The 18,851-nt window shown below is 46.8% G+C and overlaps 2 protein-coding genes across 2 annotated transcripts; one reads left to right on the forward strand and one right to left on the reverse strand.

Annotated features, from left to right (window-relative positions):
* Positions 1 to 4,957: 4,957 nt before the first annotated feature.
* Thrsp (thyroid hormone responsive) lies at positions 4,958 to 9,188 on the forward strand. The gene is made up of 2 exons (XM_028770698.1): positions 4,958 to 5,565; positions 8,577 to 9,188. The coding sequence occupies exon 1, from the start codon at positions 5,064 to 5,066 to the stop codon at positions 5,544 to 5,546; it is 483 nt and encodes a 160-aa protein (XP_028626531.1). The 5' UTR covers positions 4,958 to 5,063; the 3' UTR covers positions 5,547 to 5,565; positions 8,577 to 9,188.
* Positions 9,189 to 11,821: 2,633 nt separating this feature from the next.
* Positions 11,822 to 17,090, reverse strand: Ndufc2 (NADH:ubiquinone oxidoreductase subunit C2). Its single transcript, XM_028770682.1, has 3 exons — positions 16,742 to 17,090; positions 12,623 to 12,766; positions 11,822 to 12,000 (listed from the first exon to the last, which is right to left on the reverse strand). Exons 1-3 carry the CDS (start codon positions 16,908 to 16,910, stop codon positions 11,951 to 11,953), a joined length of 363 nt encoding a protein of 120 aa, XP_028626515.1. The 5' UTR covers positions 16,911 to 17,090; the 3' UTR covers positions 11,822 to 11,950.
* Positions 17,091 to 18,851: the final 1,761 nt, after the last annotated feature.

The following is an 18,851-nucleotide window of genomic DNA, read 5'->3' on the forward strand; positions in this document are numbered from 1 at the left end:
AGATAGATAGATAGATAGATAGATAGATAGATAGATAGATAGATAGATATTTAGTCATCCTTTTGGTAAGCAAGGAAGGAAACCAGATCCTGAATTTCAGGGGGAGTAGGAAAGGCCTGGACCTTGCCTTCCAAGGGTTCCCAGATAAGCAAAGTGGTCTGGTGACAGAGTTCTAAATTTTCAGAGCCTTACAGTAAGTGATAAGTGTGGTAGGTGACCTTCTCCCAGCAGAGGATGCAAAAACATGGATGGAAATACAAATGGGGGTCCCAGTGTCCTCATCAGTAAATTTCAAGGTCTGTGTGGCCAGATGGCCACACTCTGGCAGCCGTGACAGTCTCGCATCCGGGACAGTCCTGATGTGTGACTGGTGGATTGATGAAGGAACGCTCTGTGAACATGGCAGCCCTGCTCTGCAGTCACAGTGTGGCCTGGGACATTAGCCTGCAAGCCCATTGCATCAGCAACAGGAAGGACGGGCTTTTCCTAGAACTAGGGGTGGTATGGAATGGGGGAAATTGGGAGTGGGGCAGGATAGGAAGACCTGCCAGCTTCCTGGGTCCGCTCTGGTCAGGTCTTCATACAAAGCCTGTAACAGTCGTGCTTGTAGCAGGTTCTTTGAATGGCAAAGATTCCGATCACAGCCAGCATAAATAGAAAGATCCCAGGCCTCTCGGTATGACTAAGGACTCTGAGGAAGGGTCTCTGTCACCTCTTCAATAAACAGTTCTTAGGCTTTTGATGTCTCCATATCCAATTGTTTTTTTTTTTCAGCTTGAAAATTTTCTCCATTTAGCCCAGTTTCTAGGTGTGAGGCCTATAGAGGCATCGTGTATGGAGCCAGCTGTCCCTTTAAGGGCATCCTGGGTGGTTAGTAGCACTTGATCCTTCTTGGAGGACACACCACAGAAGCTGAGTGCATCCACTGTCCTCTTCACGATGATAGCCCCTGTTTGGAGTCAGGCTGGGTAGGGCCCAAGGAGCAGCATGGTGTTCCGAAACCTCAGGTGCCGCTGGTCTGCAGATCACACTAGGGACTCTAGCTTATTACCTCATTTTATCTTCTCCCTGATGTACATCACAACGTGGATGGCGTGGTAGTACAGCCAGATTTCATGTGTTCATCATGCTCTCCCCTCACCAGATCTCAACTGCCTAGCATGCCGTTAGAACACAATGCCAACACTCAGGAGGCTCTCTGCACATGCACTTCTCGTGGGCTTAGAGCTCACTGTGTGGGCTAAGGGACTGAGGGCAGAAGCCAGACAGATCACGGATATAGGACCTCTGGGCTTGGGATGTGTGTTGTGTAAGTGGAGGTCAAACTCAGGGCTTTATACCATGCTAGGCAACCCCTCTGCAGCTAAGCTACAGCCTCAGCTTGGTAATGCTTCTGACCCTGGACCTCACCAGTCAGGACTGAAGCGAAACTGTAAAGGAAAACAGCACAGGAGATGGGGGGGGGGGGTGGGGGGAGGACATGGCTCAGTGGTGGGATGCATGCCTTAGAAGGCCCTTAGTTTGACTTTGAAGTGGGTGAAGGGAGGACAGAAGAAGGAGGGAGAGAGGGAGGGTGGGAACAAGGGGGAGGGAGCGATTCCTAGCAGCCTAGCAGAGACACCCCAAGCCTCCAGGCATTAAGTGACATATGTGCATATAGATAGCATTTTTAAACTGGAAAGGCTGTCCCTACCTTGGTTTGAAGCCACCTGGGCTCTGGGCCAGCTGAGGTTACTTGGGGTCTGGCAGCCTGGGTACCACTTGATCATCTTACCCTTGGAATGCTTTCACATGATGTTCTGGCCAAGCCCTTGACCCCAGTTTCTCTGGGGCCAATTCAATTTGTACAGCTTGGGGCACTCAGGGTGAGGTTATTCCAGAAGCCATGTCAGCCTCCCTCAGTTTCTCCATGTGGCTGTAGTCGTGGAAAGACTAGAGAAAGTAAGTGTGTGTCTTTGTATTAGTGTGTGTGTGTTAGTGTGTGCATATGTGTGTATTAGTGTGTGTATGTGTGTTAGTGTATATGTGTGTTAGTGTATATGTGTGTTAGTGTATATGTTGTGTTAGTGTGTGTGTATGTGTGTTAGTGTATGTTAATGTGTGTATTTGTGTGTTTATATGTGTGTATGTGTGAGTGTGAGTATGTGTGTGTCAGTGTGTGTGTACATGCACATACGTGTATATAAGTGTGTGTGTGTTAATGTGTGTGTGTGTGTGTGTGTGACCTCATCATTGTCATGTAGTGCTCTACCTAGCTGAAGAGCTGTCTCTTCGGTCCACAACTGGGGAAATTATCTGAAGCTTGAGGACAAGGGCAGCTTCTGACACTTCCCTCCTTTCTGAGGTTTTCCTGCCAGTTGAATCAGACATAGCATCTGTAAGAGCAGAAAAGCCCTGTACCTCTGAAAAGACTGTTTCCCTTTCCTGTCTCCCTTCTTTCTCCAATCCTAGAGTTTTTCTAAATCCAAACTTAGGACTGTCTGTGCCTGTATGCATATGTGTGTGTGCATGCATGCAGGTCAAAGGTCAACCTTTCATGTCATTCCTCAGGAACAATCCCCCCCACCCTGATTGAGATAGAGTCTCTCTCTCTCTCTCTCTCTCTCTCTCTCTCTCTCTCTCTCTCTCTCTCTCTCTCTCTTTCTCCCTTCCTCCCTCCCTCCCCCTCCCCCCCTCTCTCAACTGGGGATCATTGATCCAGCTAAGCTGGCCAACCCAATAGCTCCAGGGACCCTCCTGTTTCCAGGTTCTCAGTGCTAGGATCACAAGCAGAGACTATTACACCCAGCTTTTTATGTGGGTGCTGGCAAGCAAAATCAGGTCTGCATGCAGCGTGCAGCAAGAACGTCACCAACTGAGATATCCCCCCAGCTCAATCTACTTTCTGATTTGACATATAGGGTGGTCCCTTCTATCCTGGGCTTTCTGTCTGCCAAGGAGACATGGAGGGCATCCTGGTCAGGAGTCTGCTGGCTGAGACCTGGTCATGCAGACGCCTCTTAGTCCTGCCTATGGCTCCCATGTGCTCGGCACACTGGGCAGTAGTGGCTCACCGTTAATCCCACCACTCTGGAGGCAGAGGCAAGTAGCCTTCAAGGCCAGCCTGGTCTCCAGAGCAAGTTACAGGACAGCTTGGGCTACATGGAAAAACTCTGATTCAAAACACCAAACCAAACATAAACTCAAACAACAAAAAGCCTGTAAGCCAGGAGAGCCAGGTACTTGGGGAGCCCCTGTCCTTGGATCTAAGGTGCAGAGACCTTAACAAAAAATAAGTTTTCTAACTGCAGCAGAAGAGGCCCAGGAATGACCTGGCCACTGGGTCAAAGAGGCAGCAGGCAGCTGTTGCAGAGGCTCCAGGGGCCCTTCTGGCTATTCTCCATGCCACGCTGGAGTCAGCTCTCCCAGACCTGACCGCAACAGAACACTTTGTTTGCCAGTTCTCACTTGGTGGCCCTGGGCTTGGGCACTAAGGCAGAGAGTAATGCCCTTAGGGGCCTGAGTATGGATTCAAAGGGAGTTACACAACCAGGGCTGGAAAGGACTTCCTGTGGAGATTTCCAAACCGGTCAGTTTGTGAGTGGCACCCGCGTCCTGCCTCATGGCCTCAGGCTGGATACACTGCTCAGCTTGAACACTGGAAAGATTTCGCCCCAGAAAATGAAAAAACATGATACAGGGCTAGAAGTAAATCAATATATATTTTATTAAAAGGGCACTTTTTGCTCTCACAGAGGACCTGGGCTCAGTTATCAGCACCCACATGGTGTCTTGAAACATCTGAGCCAGGGAGTGGTGGTGCACGCCTTTAATCCCAGCACTTGGGAGGCCCAGGCAGGCGGATGTCTGAGTTCGAGGCTAGCCTGGTCTACAGAGTGAGTTCCAGGACAGCCAGGACTATACAGAGAAACCCTGCCTTGAAAAACAAAAACAAAACAAAACAAACAAAAAAGAAACATCTGTAAATTCACTTTTCCCGATTTCTGCAGGCACCAGACACACAGACATACATACAGGTAAAACACTCACACATATAAAATAAAATATTTAAAAACCAACCAACCAACCGAAAACCTCATTTACTTAATTCTATGTATGTATGTATGCATGCATGTATGTATGTGTGTATGTATGATTGTGATGAGATCAAATACAGATCTCCCTGCCTGTTGTGAATCCTACCACTGAACTACATCTTCTGGCCCCTTAATTGATTTTGGTTTTAGTTTTTGTTTTCTCTGAGACAAGATTTTACTTTGTAGCCTAGGCTGCCCTGGAACTCATTTTGAAGACCAGGTTGGCCTCCAAATGGTGGTAATCCCACTGCCTCAGCCTCCTGAGTGTGTTGGCATCACAGGTGTGAGCCATCACAGCTGGAAGGGTCTTTAATTTAACATATCAGTTTTGAATAGTCAATTTTGAATGCTGTTTTCCGGTTCAACTTAGGAAACAATTTGATGCCAAGTCTTTACTGACTGTTATGGGTTATCCTGAGCTAATGTGTCCTGCCAATAGTTCTGTTTACAGACTACTTGATGGAAAAGTACTCCTGCAAAGAGGACTGTTGGGACTTGAGCATGACAATATCCATTACGACTGGACTTCTGGCCTTGGCTTCGGGGCTCTTTGTCCTGTCCAGAGCTGTTCCAGTTCAGGATACTGTTCCTCTGTTCACCTCACAGCTAGGTACCCAGATTGAGGAAATGACCTGTGTGCTTTAGGAGGGAAGCAGGCAGCAAAGAGGTAGTTTGACTTCAGGTAACCTAAAAGAACTATTGATTGCCTGCAGTCAAGTGCACTGGGTGCCAAGGGGACACAGCTTCCCTCTAACTGGCTGGGCAAGCTGCTGAAGGAAGAGTTGGCCTCCCACTGAGGCAGTCATGCAGACCTGAAATGACAAGCAGAAGCCTGGTTTGTCCCTGGGTAGATGGATCACCTGATACAGACACTGGGGACCAAACGCTGGGATTGGCTCAAAACAGGGCTGTGTTGATCCAGTGGCTGGGCTTTGGCATCCTGTCAATCTGCTGTCTGCTCAAAAGCCTAGAAATAGTGCTGGGCCAATGTGCTGGCCTCTGAGAAAGGAAGCAGCCATGCAAGTGCTAACGAAACGCTACCCCAAGAACTGCCTGCTGACTGTCATGGATCGGTACTCGGCTGTGGTGCGGAACATGGAGCAGGTGGTGATGATCCCCAGCCTTCTGAGGGATGTGCAGCTGAGTGGGCATGGGGGCTCGGTCCAGGACGGAGCCCCTGATCTCTACACCTACTTCACCATGCTGAAGAGCATCTGTGTAGAAGTGGACCACGGGCTGCTGCCAAGGGAGGAATGGCAGGCCAAGGTGGCTGGCAACGAAGCCAGCGAGGCTGAGAATGACGCTGCCGAAACAGAGGAGGCAGAAGAGGACAGGATCTCGGAGGAGCTGGACCTAGAAGCCCAGTTCCACCTGCACTTCTCCAGCCTCCATCACATCCTTACACACCTGACCCGGAAAGCACAAGAGGTGACCCGGAAGTACCAGGAAATGACGGGGCAGGTCATGTAGGTCTCCGACTGTACGGAAGGTATGGGTGGCCGCGCGAGTGGGTTATACTCCATAAAGGACGTTCCGAGGGAGGAGATGGATGGTGGTTTAGCTTGGTAGACCGAGGCCGAGTGAGCTCTCACATCACTATCACTTGGGAAGGCCCAGAACTGGGCCTGACTTCCAGCCTTCTCAGCCAGCATCGATAAGCAATGACTGTGAGCTCCTACAGGGAACAGAACTGTAGCCTCTGAGCACATCCCTTCTGAGTGTGTGTGTGTGTGTGCCCCCAAGTGTGCAAGTGTAGAGTCAGTTCTCTCTTCCCACCTTTAACTTGGGTTCCAGGGATGAAACTCAGATCACCAGGCTTGGGAAGGTGAATTCCACCTGCTGAGTCGTCTCACCATTCCAGAGTCAGTCACAACTACTCTTCCTCATCTTCCTTTTTCCATTTTTTTTGAGACAAGCTCTCTCTGTAGAGCCCTGGCTGGCCTGGAAACGTAGAGATTCTCCTGCCTCAGTTTTCAGAGTGCCAGGATTAAAGATATGCACCATCATGCTCAGCTGTAAAGTTAACTTGAAAAAAAAAATATATATATCACATTACACATACAATCTGATTATAGCTATGGACTTTCCCCAGAGTTGAAACATAATCTGTGTAGCTCCAAGTGCCCGCATGGTCCCAGTTTCTGTAAACGTTCTGTATAAACCCACAAAGATGAAGGTCTTTTTGGATTTTGATTATTTATGTTTTGGAGACAGGGTTTTACTAAATGTCTAGGTTGGTCTCAAACTTGGAAGACTCCTGCATGTCTCCCAAATTCTGGGATTGCAAATGTCACTGTGCCTGACTGGCAAAGGTGAGGTTGGTTGCTTTTGCTTTGCAAGTGAAGAACCTTACTAAGGGAGATATATTTGTGTAGATGTGCACTGTGAATTCTGTGTGTATGTGCCCATGCTGTCTCATAACGCAGGGTATGTTATCACATGTTATCACATGTTATCACATAGGGGCATGTAGGTGAGGCTCACAGTGCTCCTGAAACTGACAGGGATGCTCCACCACCCTTCCCAGGTTGCAACTGGACAAACAGCAACTATTTTGATATTTGAATTATTCCAGTCACATGAGGGTGTGGAATCGTGCCTGTTGGGAATTCCTGGTCCTATGTGCCTGTGCATAGAGGCTGCAATTGTGAAATGAGAATGAACATCAAGCAAACAGGTCATGGTATAGAGTAGCATACAGGAGAAGGGCCTGGGCCATAGGTCCCTCCTAGGCAGGGATTGGGAGAAATCAGATTATAGAACCTGCTGGTCTTGACCATGAGCCACCTGCCAGCTTCGTTTTATTATAAACTGGCATCAGTTATCGACCTCTTTGCATCGGACTGAGAGACTAGATTTGTACCTCCAGGGTGGGTGAGATGGCTCGGCTGGTAAAGGCGCCTGTCACCAAGTCTGTCAACCTGATATTGATCCCTGGGACTCACATGGGAGAGAATTGACTTCTGAAAGCTGTCCTCAGTCTTCCACATGTGCACTGTGGCCTGTGTATTGCCCTCCCACCCCCACCCCAATGTAAAAGAATTGTACCTCCATTCACTAGCAAGGAAATTAAAGTTAATTGAGTGACTCATCTGAAGTCACATAGTCACATAAAGGGACAAAAGCCATGTGAGAGAGACATGGTGTACTCCAGCACTCCCAGGCAGAGGTAGGAGGATTGGTAGTTCCAGGTCGGCCTCAAAAACCCAAACAGCAAGCAAACAAGAAGCAAGACTGGCCCCAGCTTTGAGGCCAGCCATTCACACTCATTCTTTACCATTTTGGAAAGATGGGGAGGGAATGAACACACCTCCCCCCCTCACAGAGACTAGACAGCAGTTCTGCGCCAAGTGCTTTCCTCAGTTTTCTCTTCTCCCCCTCAAACCTGAACTGTCAACCTCAACCCTGTTTCTCTCTCCCCTTGAGGGTTCCTGGGCTACCTTCCAAAGGATCTTCTTGAACTCAACCAGGCTGGGTCTCTCTTTCCACTCACGGTTCCATAGATCAAGGTCAGGCCACCCAGGGTTGTGCTTCAAGTGCTCTTAGCTGCTAAGCCATCTTGCCAGGCCACAGTTTTATTTTATTACATTTTTTTATAAAAAGAAATTGGAGACTTGCTAGGCATGGTGGTTCATGCCTGTAATTCCAGCACTTGGGAGGTAGAGGCAGGAAGATTAGAAGTTCAAGGACACCCTAGGCTACACCCTAGCATATCTGAGGTCAGTCTGTGCTATGCAAGTCCTTATCCCAAAACCCAACCCAACCAACCAAACAACCAAACAAAAACCCTGGAACACTGAGGAGAAAGATGAGCCCCCAAATTGCTTGCCCTAGCTTGAACCTCATTCATTCTTTCTATACTGGCTGGTTTCCTGCTCCTTAGAGCAACGAAGCCTGCAGCCTGTGGTGGGCATAGCAACGGGGAGAGCAGACAGGGTGGAAACCACAGTCTCTGACTAATCAGATCAGCCCCTCTTGACCACAGTGGTCTAACAACTCTGACCTTGTTTTTATTCATGGGGGGCAGTATGGCATAGCAGAAGTTCAAAAGTCTGGGCTCTTAGCTCCGCTGTTACTCTTTCTGCCATCATAGGCCTTTTGCCCTTCAGCTTCTTAGCATCTCTTAATAGGGTGCAGAGGAGAAAAGACAACTAGCCCCAGCTCTTATGGCCTTTGATGCAGTGGTTCTCAACCTGAGGGTCACAAAGACCACTACAAAACACAGATATTTACAATTCATAACAGTAGCAAAATTACAGCTATGAAATAGCAACAAAGAATTTTATGGTTGGGGGGTCACCATGGGGAGCTGTGTTAAAGGGTCGCACCACCAGGAAGGTTGAGAACCACTGTTTTTATGCCTCAGGCTTGAAGTGCTACCAGCTTTCAAACAACAATATTAGCATTTTTTTCGTTTGTCTTACTCTTTCAGAGGGCACAGGATAGCGGCTGTTTGAAATGATAGATATTTGGCTTCTAAAACATTTCTACGTTCTACAGATCACTTTACACGAGAGAGAAGATGAGGACCCAGCGGTGCGCCAGCCCCGAGACCTGGAAGGCAGGCCTGGAGCCAGGTGGACTTGAAGGCAGCTTCTGTCTCTGGGTGCTTCCCCACCTCCCTCTGAGCACATCTCAGACTTGGTTGCAGGCTCACCTTTAAGATGTTTGTTGCGATTCCCAATTTCTCTTCAGTGTCTTAGCAGTTTGAGGTTGACAAGGCAGCAAGGATCAGTAGAAAGCAAAGGTATCAGCAAGTGGTCAAAGTTCACGTCCCACCTCTGGGGTGTCATTTAGTGCCTGGTGTCACAGTTATTCTTTCATGTATAAAGCAGGGATGCTGTATCTACCTCACAAGGTTAGTAAACGTGACACGGAATCAAAAGCACCTGGCACGCGCCGACATCTGTACAGCTGGTGTTTCTCATATCTTCCTTGGAGTGCATGCTGTATGTATATGTAGCTCTTGCTTTAACCCCACCCCTAGGGAAAAAGTTGAGGTAGTGGAGTGTGTGGGATGAGCTACTCACCCTGTTGGATCTGATGAGGCTGAGCACAAGTGAACTATGTACCTAAGTATTGCAGTAGCAATTAAAAACAAAAACCATGGCATGCTGGTCTTTTTTTTTTACTTTTTATTGATTCTTCATGAATTTCACATCATGCCCCCAATCCCACTCGTCTCCCTGTCCTTCATATCTGCCCTCCACCCTTGCAACCTCTCCCACAAAAGAAAACAAAATCTCTGTAAAAGCTGTGGTGTGTCACACAGTATACCCTTTTGCACAAACTGCCGTTTTTTGCAAATGTTCATTGCAGTGAGTCACTGGTCTGGTTCTCTGGCTTCTGCTACACCATCAATACTGGATCCCCACTGGGACTCCTCTCAGATATCCTGTCGATGCCCTGTGTTGTGGAGGCCTTGGAGCTTTGGTCCTGCAGGACCAGCCCCTTCACCCACTCCAGCAGTTCATAGACGGGTAGATGTTGGGGTGGGCCAGCTCAAAGCCTGGATCTGGGCCTGGGTGGTAGCAGAGTTGGTTAGCTTGACAGCTCTCCCACGATGTCTCCATCAGGGCCGGCTCTCCTACACTTATGACACCAGGGCCAGCTCTACTGTGCTGCCCGTGCTCCCGAGTGCTCCCGAGTGCTTCACACTGCCTAGGTGAGGGGCAGGGCCAGCTCCATGTGGGACTGCGTAAGGGTATTCTGGTTCATGGCTGGGCAGGTGCCTAGAACCACGAGACTGCGTGAGAACCAGCAGGAGTTCGGCGTGCCCCCAGAATCCAGGGTCCTGAAAAGCAATCTAGCCTCCATAAATCTACTTGTTCAGTCACATAGGCCAGACTATAGGCCTCGGGGCCCTAGGGATTTACATACTAATGAAGGTCAGACAGCCCCACCCAAAGTGCATAGGTAGAGGGTGACTAGAGGCCTCAGGGCCTAGGGATTTACATACTAATGAAGGCCAGAGGGCAGAACAAATTAAGCATGCCTCCCCAGATCCTCCCCCTTTCTCCCTCCCTATATAACTCGGGACTGCCCTGAGTTTTACAAGGGCGTACTTCCAGATCCATCTACCATCTGACATGACAAACACACACAAACACACACCACACGGACTAAAGGTGTATACTACCATATCTGGCTAAAATGATTGTTTTTGTAGTGAATCGGGTTTTTGTTTTTAAATAATTCAAAGGGGGGGGGGAGGAATTGTGGGAGCCAGAGGGGTCAAGGACACTGGGAGAATATGGCCGACAGAACAACTAAGCAGGGCTCGTAGGGGCTCACAGAGACTGAATGTATGGGTCTGTGCTAGGTCCTCTGCTTGTATACTGTGGTCGCTGCTTATGGTTTTTGGGTGACTCCTAGTGGTAGGAGTGAGGGTGTCTCTGACTCTTTTTTTTGCCTGCTTTTCAGATTCTTTTCCTCCTCCTGGGTTGCCTTGTTCAGCCTTGATGCAAGGGTTTGTGCCTGGTCTATTGTATCTTCTTTTTTTTGTTTTTGTTTTTTTTTTTTCGAGACAGGGTTTCTCTGTGTAGCCCTGGCTGTCCTGGAACTCACTCTGTAGACCAGGCTAGCCTCGAACTCTCGAACTCAGAAATCCACCTGCCTCTGCCTCCCAAGTGCTGGGATTAAAGGCGAGCACCACCACCGCCCGGCTAAATTTTTTTTTTTTTTTTAAAGGAGCCTTGTTGGAGAGATGGCTCAGTGGTTAAGAGCACTTGCTGCTCTTCCAGAGGACCTCAGTTCAATTTCCAGCAACCACATGGGCTCACAATCATCTATAATGTGATCTGATGTCCTCTTTTGAAATCAGGTATACATGAAGACAGAACATAAAATAAATTTTAAAAAGAGTGTTTACTGTGGGTCTGAGTTTCAGTCTCCCTGCTGGGCTGTTGGAATGCTGCCTATACACTGATCAGGGAGGCGAATCACAGGGGCACTAGGCTTCGTTTCTTCCTCACTGCTGGGATGCTGGTCACTAACACACTGCTCAAGGGAGGTGACATGCAGTCTAAGAGAGGGGTCTCAGCCCATGTTTCTCCTGGTGAGAAATGGCAGGGGCTGGGGTGGAGGTTGTGATTCTCGAACTCCTGTGTGCCCAGATGCTGTTGGGGATCTTGAGGAGTTGGGAACAGTAAAGGGAACCCTGCCACCCACCAACCCCATCAGTCCTTGACAGTCCTTGCTTGTCCAGACTGTTTTACTCATAGCCGATGAGGATGCATATAACTTATTCAGGGTGGACTAGAGATTAAATACCTTTTGCAGGAAGGGATGCCCAGGAAGAGAAGCTCGTTGGCTAAACACTCGAGGCCTCTCTAGATACCTCATTAGCATGGAGAACTCTATACTCTATGCTGCATTACCAGTTGTCATGGTCCTCTTAGCAGGGTGTCGTGGTCACATGCTCCACGACAGGGACCTGGTTGAGAGCTAGTCTGAACTCCTGCTATTCTCATTTATGAGTATTACCAGGGTCCTAAACTTGCTTCAGCCTTACAAGTTCTTCTGTCTGGTGGCAAGGTCCACTGCCTCACAAGGACAGAAATTCAGTTCCAAGCACACACACTGGACAGCTCACACCCACCAATAAACTCCATTTCCAAGGCATCTGATACTCTTTTCTGGCCTCCTTGGATACTCTAGTATACAAATCTGCACACACCTGTATACATGCACACACCTGTGTATACACACACAGTTAAAATAAACAGAAACAGGAAAGGAACAGAGAGCTCATAATAACTATTTTAATTACAGTGTTAACATATTAACCTAAACTTCATTGTCACAGAAAGATATCCCATAAAATTCAGAAAATATTCAGGTTGTGGTGAGGAGGAAGGAGCCTTTTGAAGACTTCAACGCACTGGATGGAATGGCTCAAGAATTTCAGCATAAGTTTTCCTCTCTGTGAAAGAATCATAAAATATTTATTTTAAAGTTATACTCTATAAGTTCTATTTCTTGGGCTAGGGATATGGCTCAGGAGCAGAATATCTGCTGAGTGTCTGAGGCCCTGGGCTTACTCCTCAGCATTCAAAAAATAAACAAATAAAGGTTAGGGTCAGGAGTAGGAGCACAGGCTGCTCTTCCAGTTCCACTTCCAGAGTGTCTGTGGTTGCTCACAACTGTCGGTGACTCCAGTTCCAGGGGATACAACGTTCTCTTCTGGCCTTCTGAAGCATATATGTCATACACAGACACACGTGTAGGCAAACATCCACACACATAATAACCGTGATGATGATGATAACTTAAGTAAGTAAGGCTATATTGAGAAAAAAAGAGCAACACGACTCATCTTACTGACAGAAGCCTGCTGAATGTTTGTCTCCCATAATCTATGCTGGGACTCAGTCCCCAATGCTATGGTATTAAGAGGTGGGGCCTTGGAATGTGACTAGGTGGTGAGGATGGGGCGTCTAGTCTACAGAAGATGTTCGAATCCATACAACCAGCCAGTACCTGAGCCATGGGCACAGACAACATTAACCAGGGAGAATGAGACATTTTCAATTAACATGAGATACCTTTTTCAGGAAAATCTTCTGGATGTAATTTTATATACCCAAACATATCACGGTCCTTCACAGCATACAAATAGTTCTGACGTTTTAAATAAAAATATCCAGCAAAGAAAAAGGAAGTAACATACAGAAGCTGGCGATGCAAACCTGTAATTACAAAACCCAAAGCGAAATAATCAGTCAAAGTGCACAGAGAATTGCATTTTTATGTTACATCTCAGACACATTCTTATGGTGTTCTTGCCAATGTTCTTTACAAAAAAAAAAGAACCCCCTTCCCCAACCAGGGTCCCCCTCCCCCAACCAGGGCCTCACAGAGCCTAGGCTGAGCTTGCACTTCAGGTTTCTTCTGCACACCTTTCTCCATTTCAGAGAACAGCAGTGCTGTTCGTTCACACAGTTGAGTATGCTTTCATTTTACAGCCTTTCCCACCCACAGACCCTGTGTCCCAGAGTCCTCTCCCCTACAGTGAGCTTACCCCTTCCAGGGCACAGCTGCCTGTTCCGATCCAGCTTTCATCTGCTAACTCATTAGCCCTCACCCTAACTTTCTCTGTCAAATACGATGTACTATGGTGAGAATTGAGATTTCTTAAAAACCTGAATGATGGTTTTGTTTTAATCCCAGGTGTGGTATGGGGCTTCAGATTGTGCACAGCCATTAACTACGGTTACCTCATGCTCGGGGTAGGGGGGGAAGGGGGCATGATTTTTGACAGCTGCATATAGTTTCAATTCTGGGGACTCTGGAGAGGGTATAATGCAGGAACCTCAAGAGGGCCTGTGGCAGCTGCTGCTCCCTCCTGCTGCTGCTGCATTTGCTACTGATGGATTGCTGGTTTGCTGGACTGCTGGAAATCCTGACAATGAAAACTGGACGTGCCACAAGGAACCGGATAATCAGCAGGAAGTAGCCTATAGAAATCTACACCCTCTTTCTCTTCTAACTTTTGTTTTCTCTCCTACATAGTGTTGGGGGTTGGAAGAAGGTAGACACATAAAAACCCAATGGTTATTGCACTGCCTGGCAACTGCACCATCATGCTATAGCTTCTGATATCAATGCCTCTACAATGGTTTTCTATTCCTTTATAAATTGTACCATAATTTGTTCCTGTCTCTAACATCAGGGTAAGCAATATCTAATTCATCTGGCTATACCAATCAGCATATAATACCTAATGTATATTTATTAAATTAATGAATGCCTTTGGGCAGGTAAACTTACTATCTCTAAAAAGAGAAAATACTTGATGGGTAGTGGTGGCGTACGTCAGAACTTGGGAGTCAAAGGCAGGTGGGTCTCTGTGAGTTCAAGGCCAGCCTTGTCTACAGAGCAAGTTCTAGGACAGTCAAAGCTACACAGAGAAGCCCTGTCTCAAAAACAACAAACAAACAACAACATACCTACTCTATTTTTCTCATTCTAGTAATATACAACCTAAGAAAAAATGTATATAAAGGTGGTTTGGAAAACGTGAAAAGCAGTAAAACTAAGATATTCTTTTCAAAATATTTATTTAGGTTTTTCAAGACAGGGTTTCTCTGTGTAGCCCTGGCTGTCATGGAACTCACTCTGTAGACCAGGCTAGCCTCAAACTCTGGAACTCAGAAATCCGCCTGCCTCTGCCTCCCAAGTGCTGGGATTAAAGGTGTGTGACACCACGGCCCAGCCTAAAATATTTATTTTTATTTTATGTGTGTGTTTGTATAAGAATATACTTATGTGCACCACCACATGTATGTAAAAGCCTGTGCAGGAACTCAAGTTACAGGCATTTGTGAGCCATCATGTGACTACTGAAAATCAAACCATTGAGCCATCTGTCCATCCGTACAAGATATTCAGTCTGGAGCTGCAGAGGGTCCAGATTCTTTTGCTTCAAACAGCCACTAGGGCGGGCGGTGGTGGCGCACGCCTTTAATCCCAGCACTTGGGAGGCAGAGGCAGGCCAATTTCTGAGTTCAGCGAGTTCGGAGGCTAGCCTGGTCTACAGAGTGAGTTCCAGGACAGCCAGAGCTACATAGAGAAACCCTGTCTCGAAAAAACAAAAACAAAAACAAAAACAAAACCAACCCAGCCACTAATCCCCCAAACTAGTTCTAGTTCTCTAAGTGTTCTATGCCCTCCAATGAGCCACTGAGCTCCACAAAGACCCAGACTCTACAGTGACTCATACTTCTCAGCAGAAGACCTTACACATGTTTTCGATATTGAGGCCAGTACCCAAACTCTAAAGGCATGGCTTGGTCTTTCTCCAGGTTCCCACTTCCTCAGCTTCCTTTCTCTCTGTAGTTCTCTCCTCCACAATCACTTTCTCTTTCTTTCCTTTATTTGATGAACGCCATTACATTTGATGAACATCCATGTGATGAACACATGGACGCCATTATGCTATTTACATACGGTACAGTAAACAAACATTTCATTTTTAGATTTTATAACCAACTAACTTAAAGTGGTTATCAGCAAGGGTTTTAAAACACACATGATGGAATAGAATAAGAAATTCTATTCAGTATTTTCTACAAACTTAAAACAGACTGGTATACGTGTACTTCACTGTCAAAATATTCCATCACTATCTGCAGAATGCTAAGTATTCTCTAAGGCTACAGTCCAAAAAAATCCACCATTCATTTCCTTTCCCACTCCCTCAAGTCTCCAAGAAGCATCATACATGGGTCACACTCATTACTGTACGTTTTTTATGGTTTAAATGTGAAATGTCCTCCATTCAAGTATCTGATCCCCACTACTACTTTGGGAAGCTGTGGAGCTTTGGGAGGTTGGTTCTACCTGGGCTTTGAGGACCAGAGGTCTTATAACCTGACCCCAAGTCCTGTTCCATCTATGTTTCCTGACCTGTTCAGACATGAAGCAGGGTGACTACTCCTCCTACCTCCCTCCTCCTCTTTCTTCTTCTTCCTCCCCCTCCTCTTCTTCTTTTTTTCCCCCTAGACAAGGTATCGTCATGTAGTCCTGGCTATCTTAGAACTCACTATGTAGCCCAGGCTGGCCTCAAACTCATAGAAATGCCTGTCTCTGTCTCCAGAGTGCACTGATTAAAGGTGTGAGCAACTCTACCAAGCTGCCTCATGTTCTTCCAAATCCCTTAAAACAAGCCTTTCTTCTCTTTAGCGGCTTTAACTAGATGTCTGATCACAGTGATGAGATATCTAACTAATGCAGGAAACTGTTACGAATGACTAAAAAAAAAAAAACTTTTCTAAAATAACTCCTTTATGATTTATTATCCGTGTTTGATTTATATACCAATTTAAAATATAACGGTTATGGTGGTGAGCAACTTTAATCAACACTTGGGAGGCAGAGGCAAGCAGATTCCTCTGAGTTCCACAACAGCTTAGTGTACATATTGAGATTTTTGTCTCACAAACAAACAAAAAAACCCTCCTATACACTGGGGTGAGGGAAGTATACATTTACTGGCAATAGCATGCTGTGAATGGAAAAGGTTTAAGAACACTGAGTTAGACCAACACAGTATGTGCTCAGTAAACACTGTAGAGGAACTAGTCTCCAGCACTGCTATCTCCAAAGCAATAAGAATGCTCAAGGAATTCTGACTCCTAGTCCTAAGTGCTGCCTAACCATTACTTCAAAGAAATAGAAAGTTTCCTTGGAATTAGATCACTATGCACTCCAAGTCTGAGAAGCTCTCATAACACCAACACAAGCTCCGCTCTTTAGCCACAAGACTGTGGGCAAGCTGCTTTAACCTGCTTAGGTTCCGCGCCCTCGTTAGCGACAATACTTTCCCGTGTCTTTTTTTTTTTTTAATAATTCTACTGCTACCGTGATCTTAGGAGTGACAGCAGTGAGAGAAGTGGAAAGTTTAGCAGGAAGTACAGCACCAACTGAGGCGCCTCTCTTGAATCTTTCACAGACTAACCGTGGGGTTTGGAATTCCCTGTTGCACCGCACTTGGCTTTCTTTATTGTGGCTGGGCCAAAAACTCTAGAGGGGGTGCACGACCTGGGAAAGGCAGGCGCTCCCAGCTAGGCAGGAAGGCCCGGGAAAGCACAGGTCCCGGAGGCTGACCTTAGCAGGCAACCCTGCAGCTCCTCCTCCGGGCGGGACCGCCTCGCAGCCCTCACCTGCTTTCATCACAGGTCTCCTCCGTACCAGGTTGTCTGTCAGGGCCGAGCAGTAACCCAGGAGGCCGATGTAGACAAGCCGCGGGTCAGTCAGCCTGGGCGGGGGCAGGCTCCGGGCCTCATCCGGCAGGAATGTTAAGGGCTCCTGGCCCGGCCGTCCGTTCATCATATTGATGCAGGTTCCACGTGAGGTCTGACCTCGACTCCAACTATAAGAAAAACCACGGCTACAAACGCTGTGACCGAGCCACCGTCCTCCTCCGCGCTCCGGGCTGAAGGGCACAGCGTACGGCGGTGCAGCACCCAAAAGCTTCCCTGTGCGCGCAGCCTTAGGAACCTCTGCACACAAGGTTCCGGGCTACTAAGTGGTCCCCAACGCATGCTGGCTTGCGCTGACTTTGTGGTGAGGGTGTGGGGGCCAGGTACCAATCCAGTTCAGGGTTATAATAAATAACCCACAGTGGGCAAAGACTAGGAAACATTGGTATTTATTTATTTATTTATTTATTTATTTATTTATTTATTTATACCAGTTATCACATACGAAATTGTCTCTCACTTGCCCCCAGCCCCATGGCTCTTCAGAAAAGATTATCTTAGCACCCAAAAATCAACACCTACAAGTGATCATAACGGCTAGTTCATTTACTGAAAGCCCATAAAAGCTAGCTTTCTGGGGGTTCTAGCAGTTCCTTTGAAGTTACTCCCCCCACCCCTACCTCCAAAGCATAAAATTAAGGTAAGGTCAGCAGCAGAGTATTCGGAGAAGACCAGGAGCGGATCATTTAATCTAATCTTGAGATTCAGTTCTGGTGATAGTCTGCTAAAATAGTTCCCTCTGGGCATTCAGTTCTATGTACATGGCTGAGGGAAGTGTTCCCTAAAGGACTGAGGAGTGAAAGAAAGAATTCATAACGTTCTGTCAAGTGATTGCCCAGTCTCTCTCTGCTCACCTACCTAAAATAAAGGGAGGTTCCATATTGAGCAGCTCCCTTTGGAAAGCCCTTCCTGATACTGAAAATGTATATGCATCAAGACGCAAGGGCAAAATAACAGCTCAGAACTGAGTGTGGGGATATCCTTCCATATTTGTACTCTTTGAGAAAAATCCAGTGAGACACACAGATAAAAGCATTGGAGCATGTGAGCGAATCTCTATTAAAATCATAGTGGTGACTGTAATCCTAGCAGTTGGCAAGCAGTATGTCATTCTTGGGCACTGGAGTACTTATACGGTCTGGGAATCTACCTAATGTTTAAGTGCCCCCTCCCCCCGTATCTTTGTATCTTTGTTCAACACTGGTTTGAATTGGAAGTTATTTATTTCTTCTTGAGATTTGCTCAGTGTTTTTCATTTGGTCCCACAAAGCCTGCTAGCTAATTACCCTGTCTTGGTAAGGAGGAAGGGAGCTTAAAAGAACCAGGGCTAGAGTCTCTTATTAGTGCCCCCTCTTCCCTGGAAGAGCGAGACCCTTTCCACAGCTCCACGGCTCACCTCTAACTTCTACCTCACAAAGGCTGGGGTAGGGTGTTTCTATACCTCTGTGTAGCACTAATTGGCCTGAAATTTGCTGTTTAGTCCAGGATAGCTTCAAACTAATGGTAAATGCTCTGTTCCCCGCTCCCATCCCCAGTGCTGGGATAATAGTCCTATACCACTCTGGTTACCTTCACCCTACCAAGAGGACTCTTTTATGCCAATAAAAAGCACACCCGAACTGAAATATTTTAAGTAAAAAATTTTCAAGTAAAAATTATATGAGAAAGCATACATTAGGATTTTCATGGAATGCACCAAATAGTTTGAAAGTTCACACTTTATGGCCCAATAATTATACACTTTATAATCTGTCCTATAGAATAGTATAACACTGCAGGATGTGTTGGCTTACACCTGTAATTCCATCACTTAGGGGCTAAGAAAACAGGAGTTCTAAACATTGAGGTCAGCTTTGCCTACAGAGTGAGACCCCATTTCCAACAAAATAAAACAAAAAACAAACCAGGGGCAGGGGTGTGGCGTAGTGATAGAGTGTTTGCCTCTTGTGCACTAAGCCCCATGCTCCATTCTCAACTCAACAAAACACAAAGCAAATGGAACAATAACAAT

This window comes from Grammomys surdaster, unplaced genomic scaffold (assembly GCF_004785775.1).
Source record: "Grammomys surdaster isolate TR1022 unplaced genomic scaffold, NIH_TR_1.0 203, whole genome shotgun sequence".
NCBI classification, from domain to species: Eukaryota; Metazoa; Chordata; class Mammalia; order Rodentia; family Muridae; genus Grammomys; species Grammomys surdaster.

What these genes read in the sequence shown, in the direction of transcription:
- Ndufc2 (XM_028770682.1), bottom strand. Translation starts at nt 16,910, where the DNA reads ATGATGAACGGACGGCCGGGCCAGGAGCCCTTAACATTCCTGCCGGAT. An exon ending in GAGACCTGTGATGAAAGCAG is followed by an intron (nt 12,767 to 16,741) that starts GTGAGGGCTGCG and finishes TTGTAATTACAG; the next exon opens with GTTTGCATCGCCAGCTTCTG. An exon ending in AGAAGATTTTCCTGAAAAAG is followed by an intron (nt 12,001 to 12,622) that starts GTATCTCATGTT and finishes ATTCTTTCACAG; the next exon opens with AGAGGAAAACTTATGCTGAA.
- Thrsp (XM_028770698.1), top strand. Translation starts at nt 5,064, where the DNA reads ATGTGCTGGCCTCTGAGAAAGGAAGCAGCCATGCAAGTGCTAACGAAA.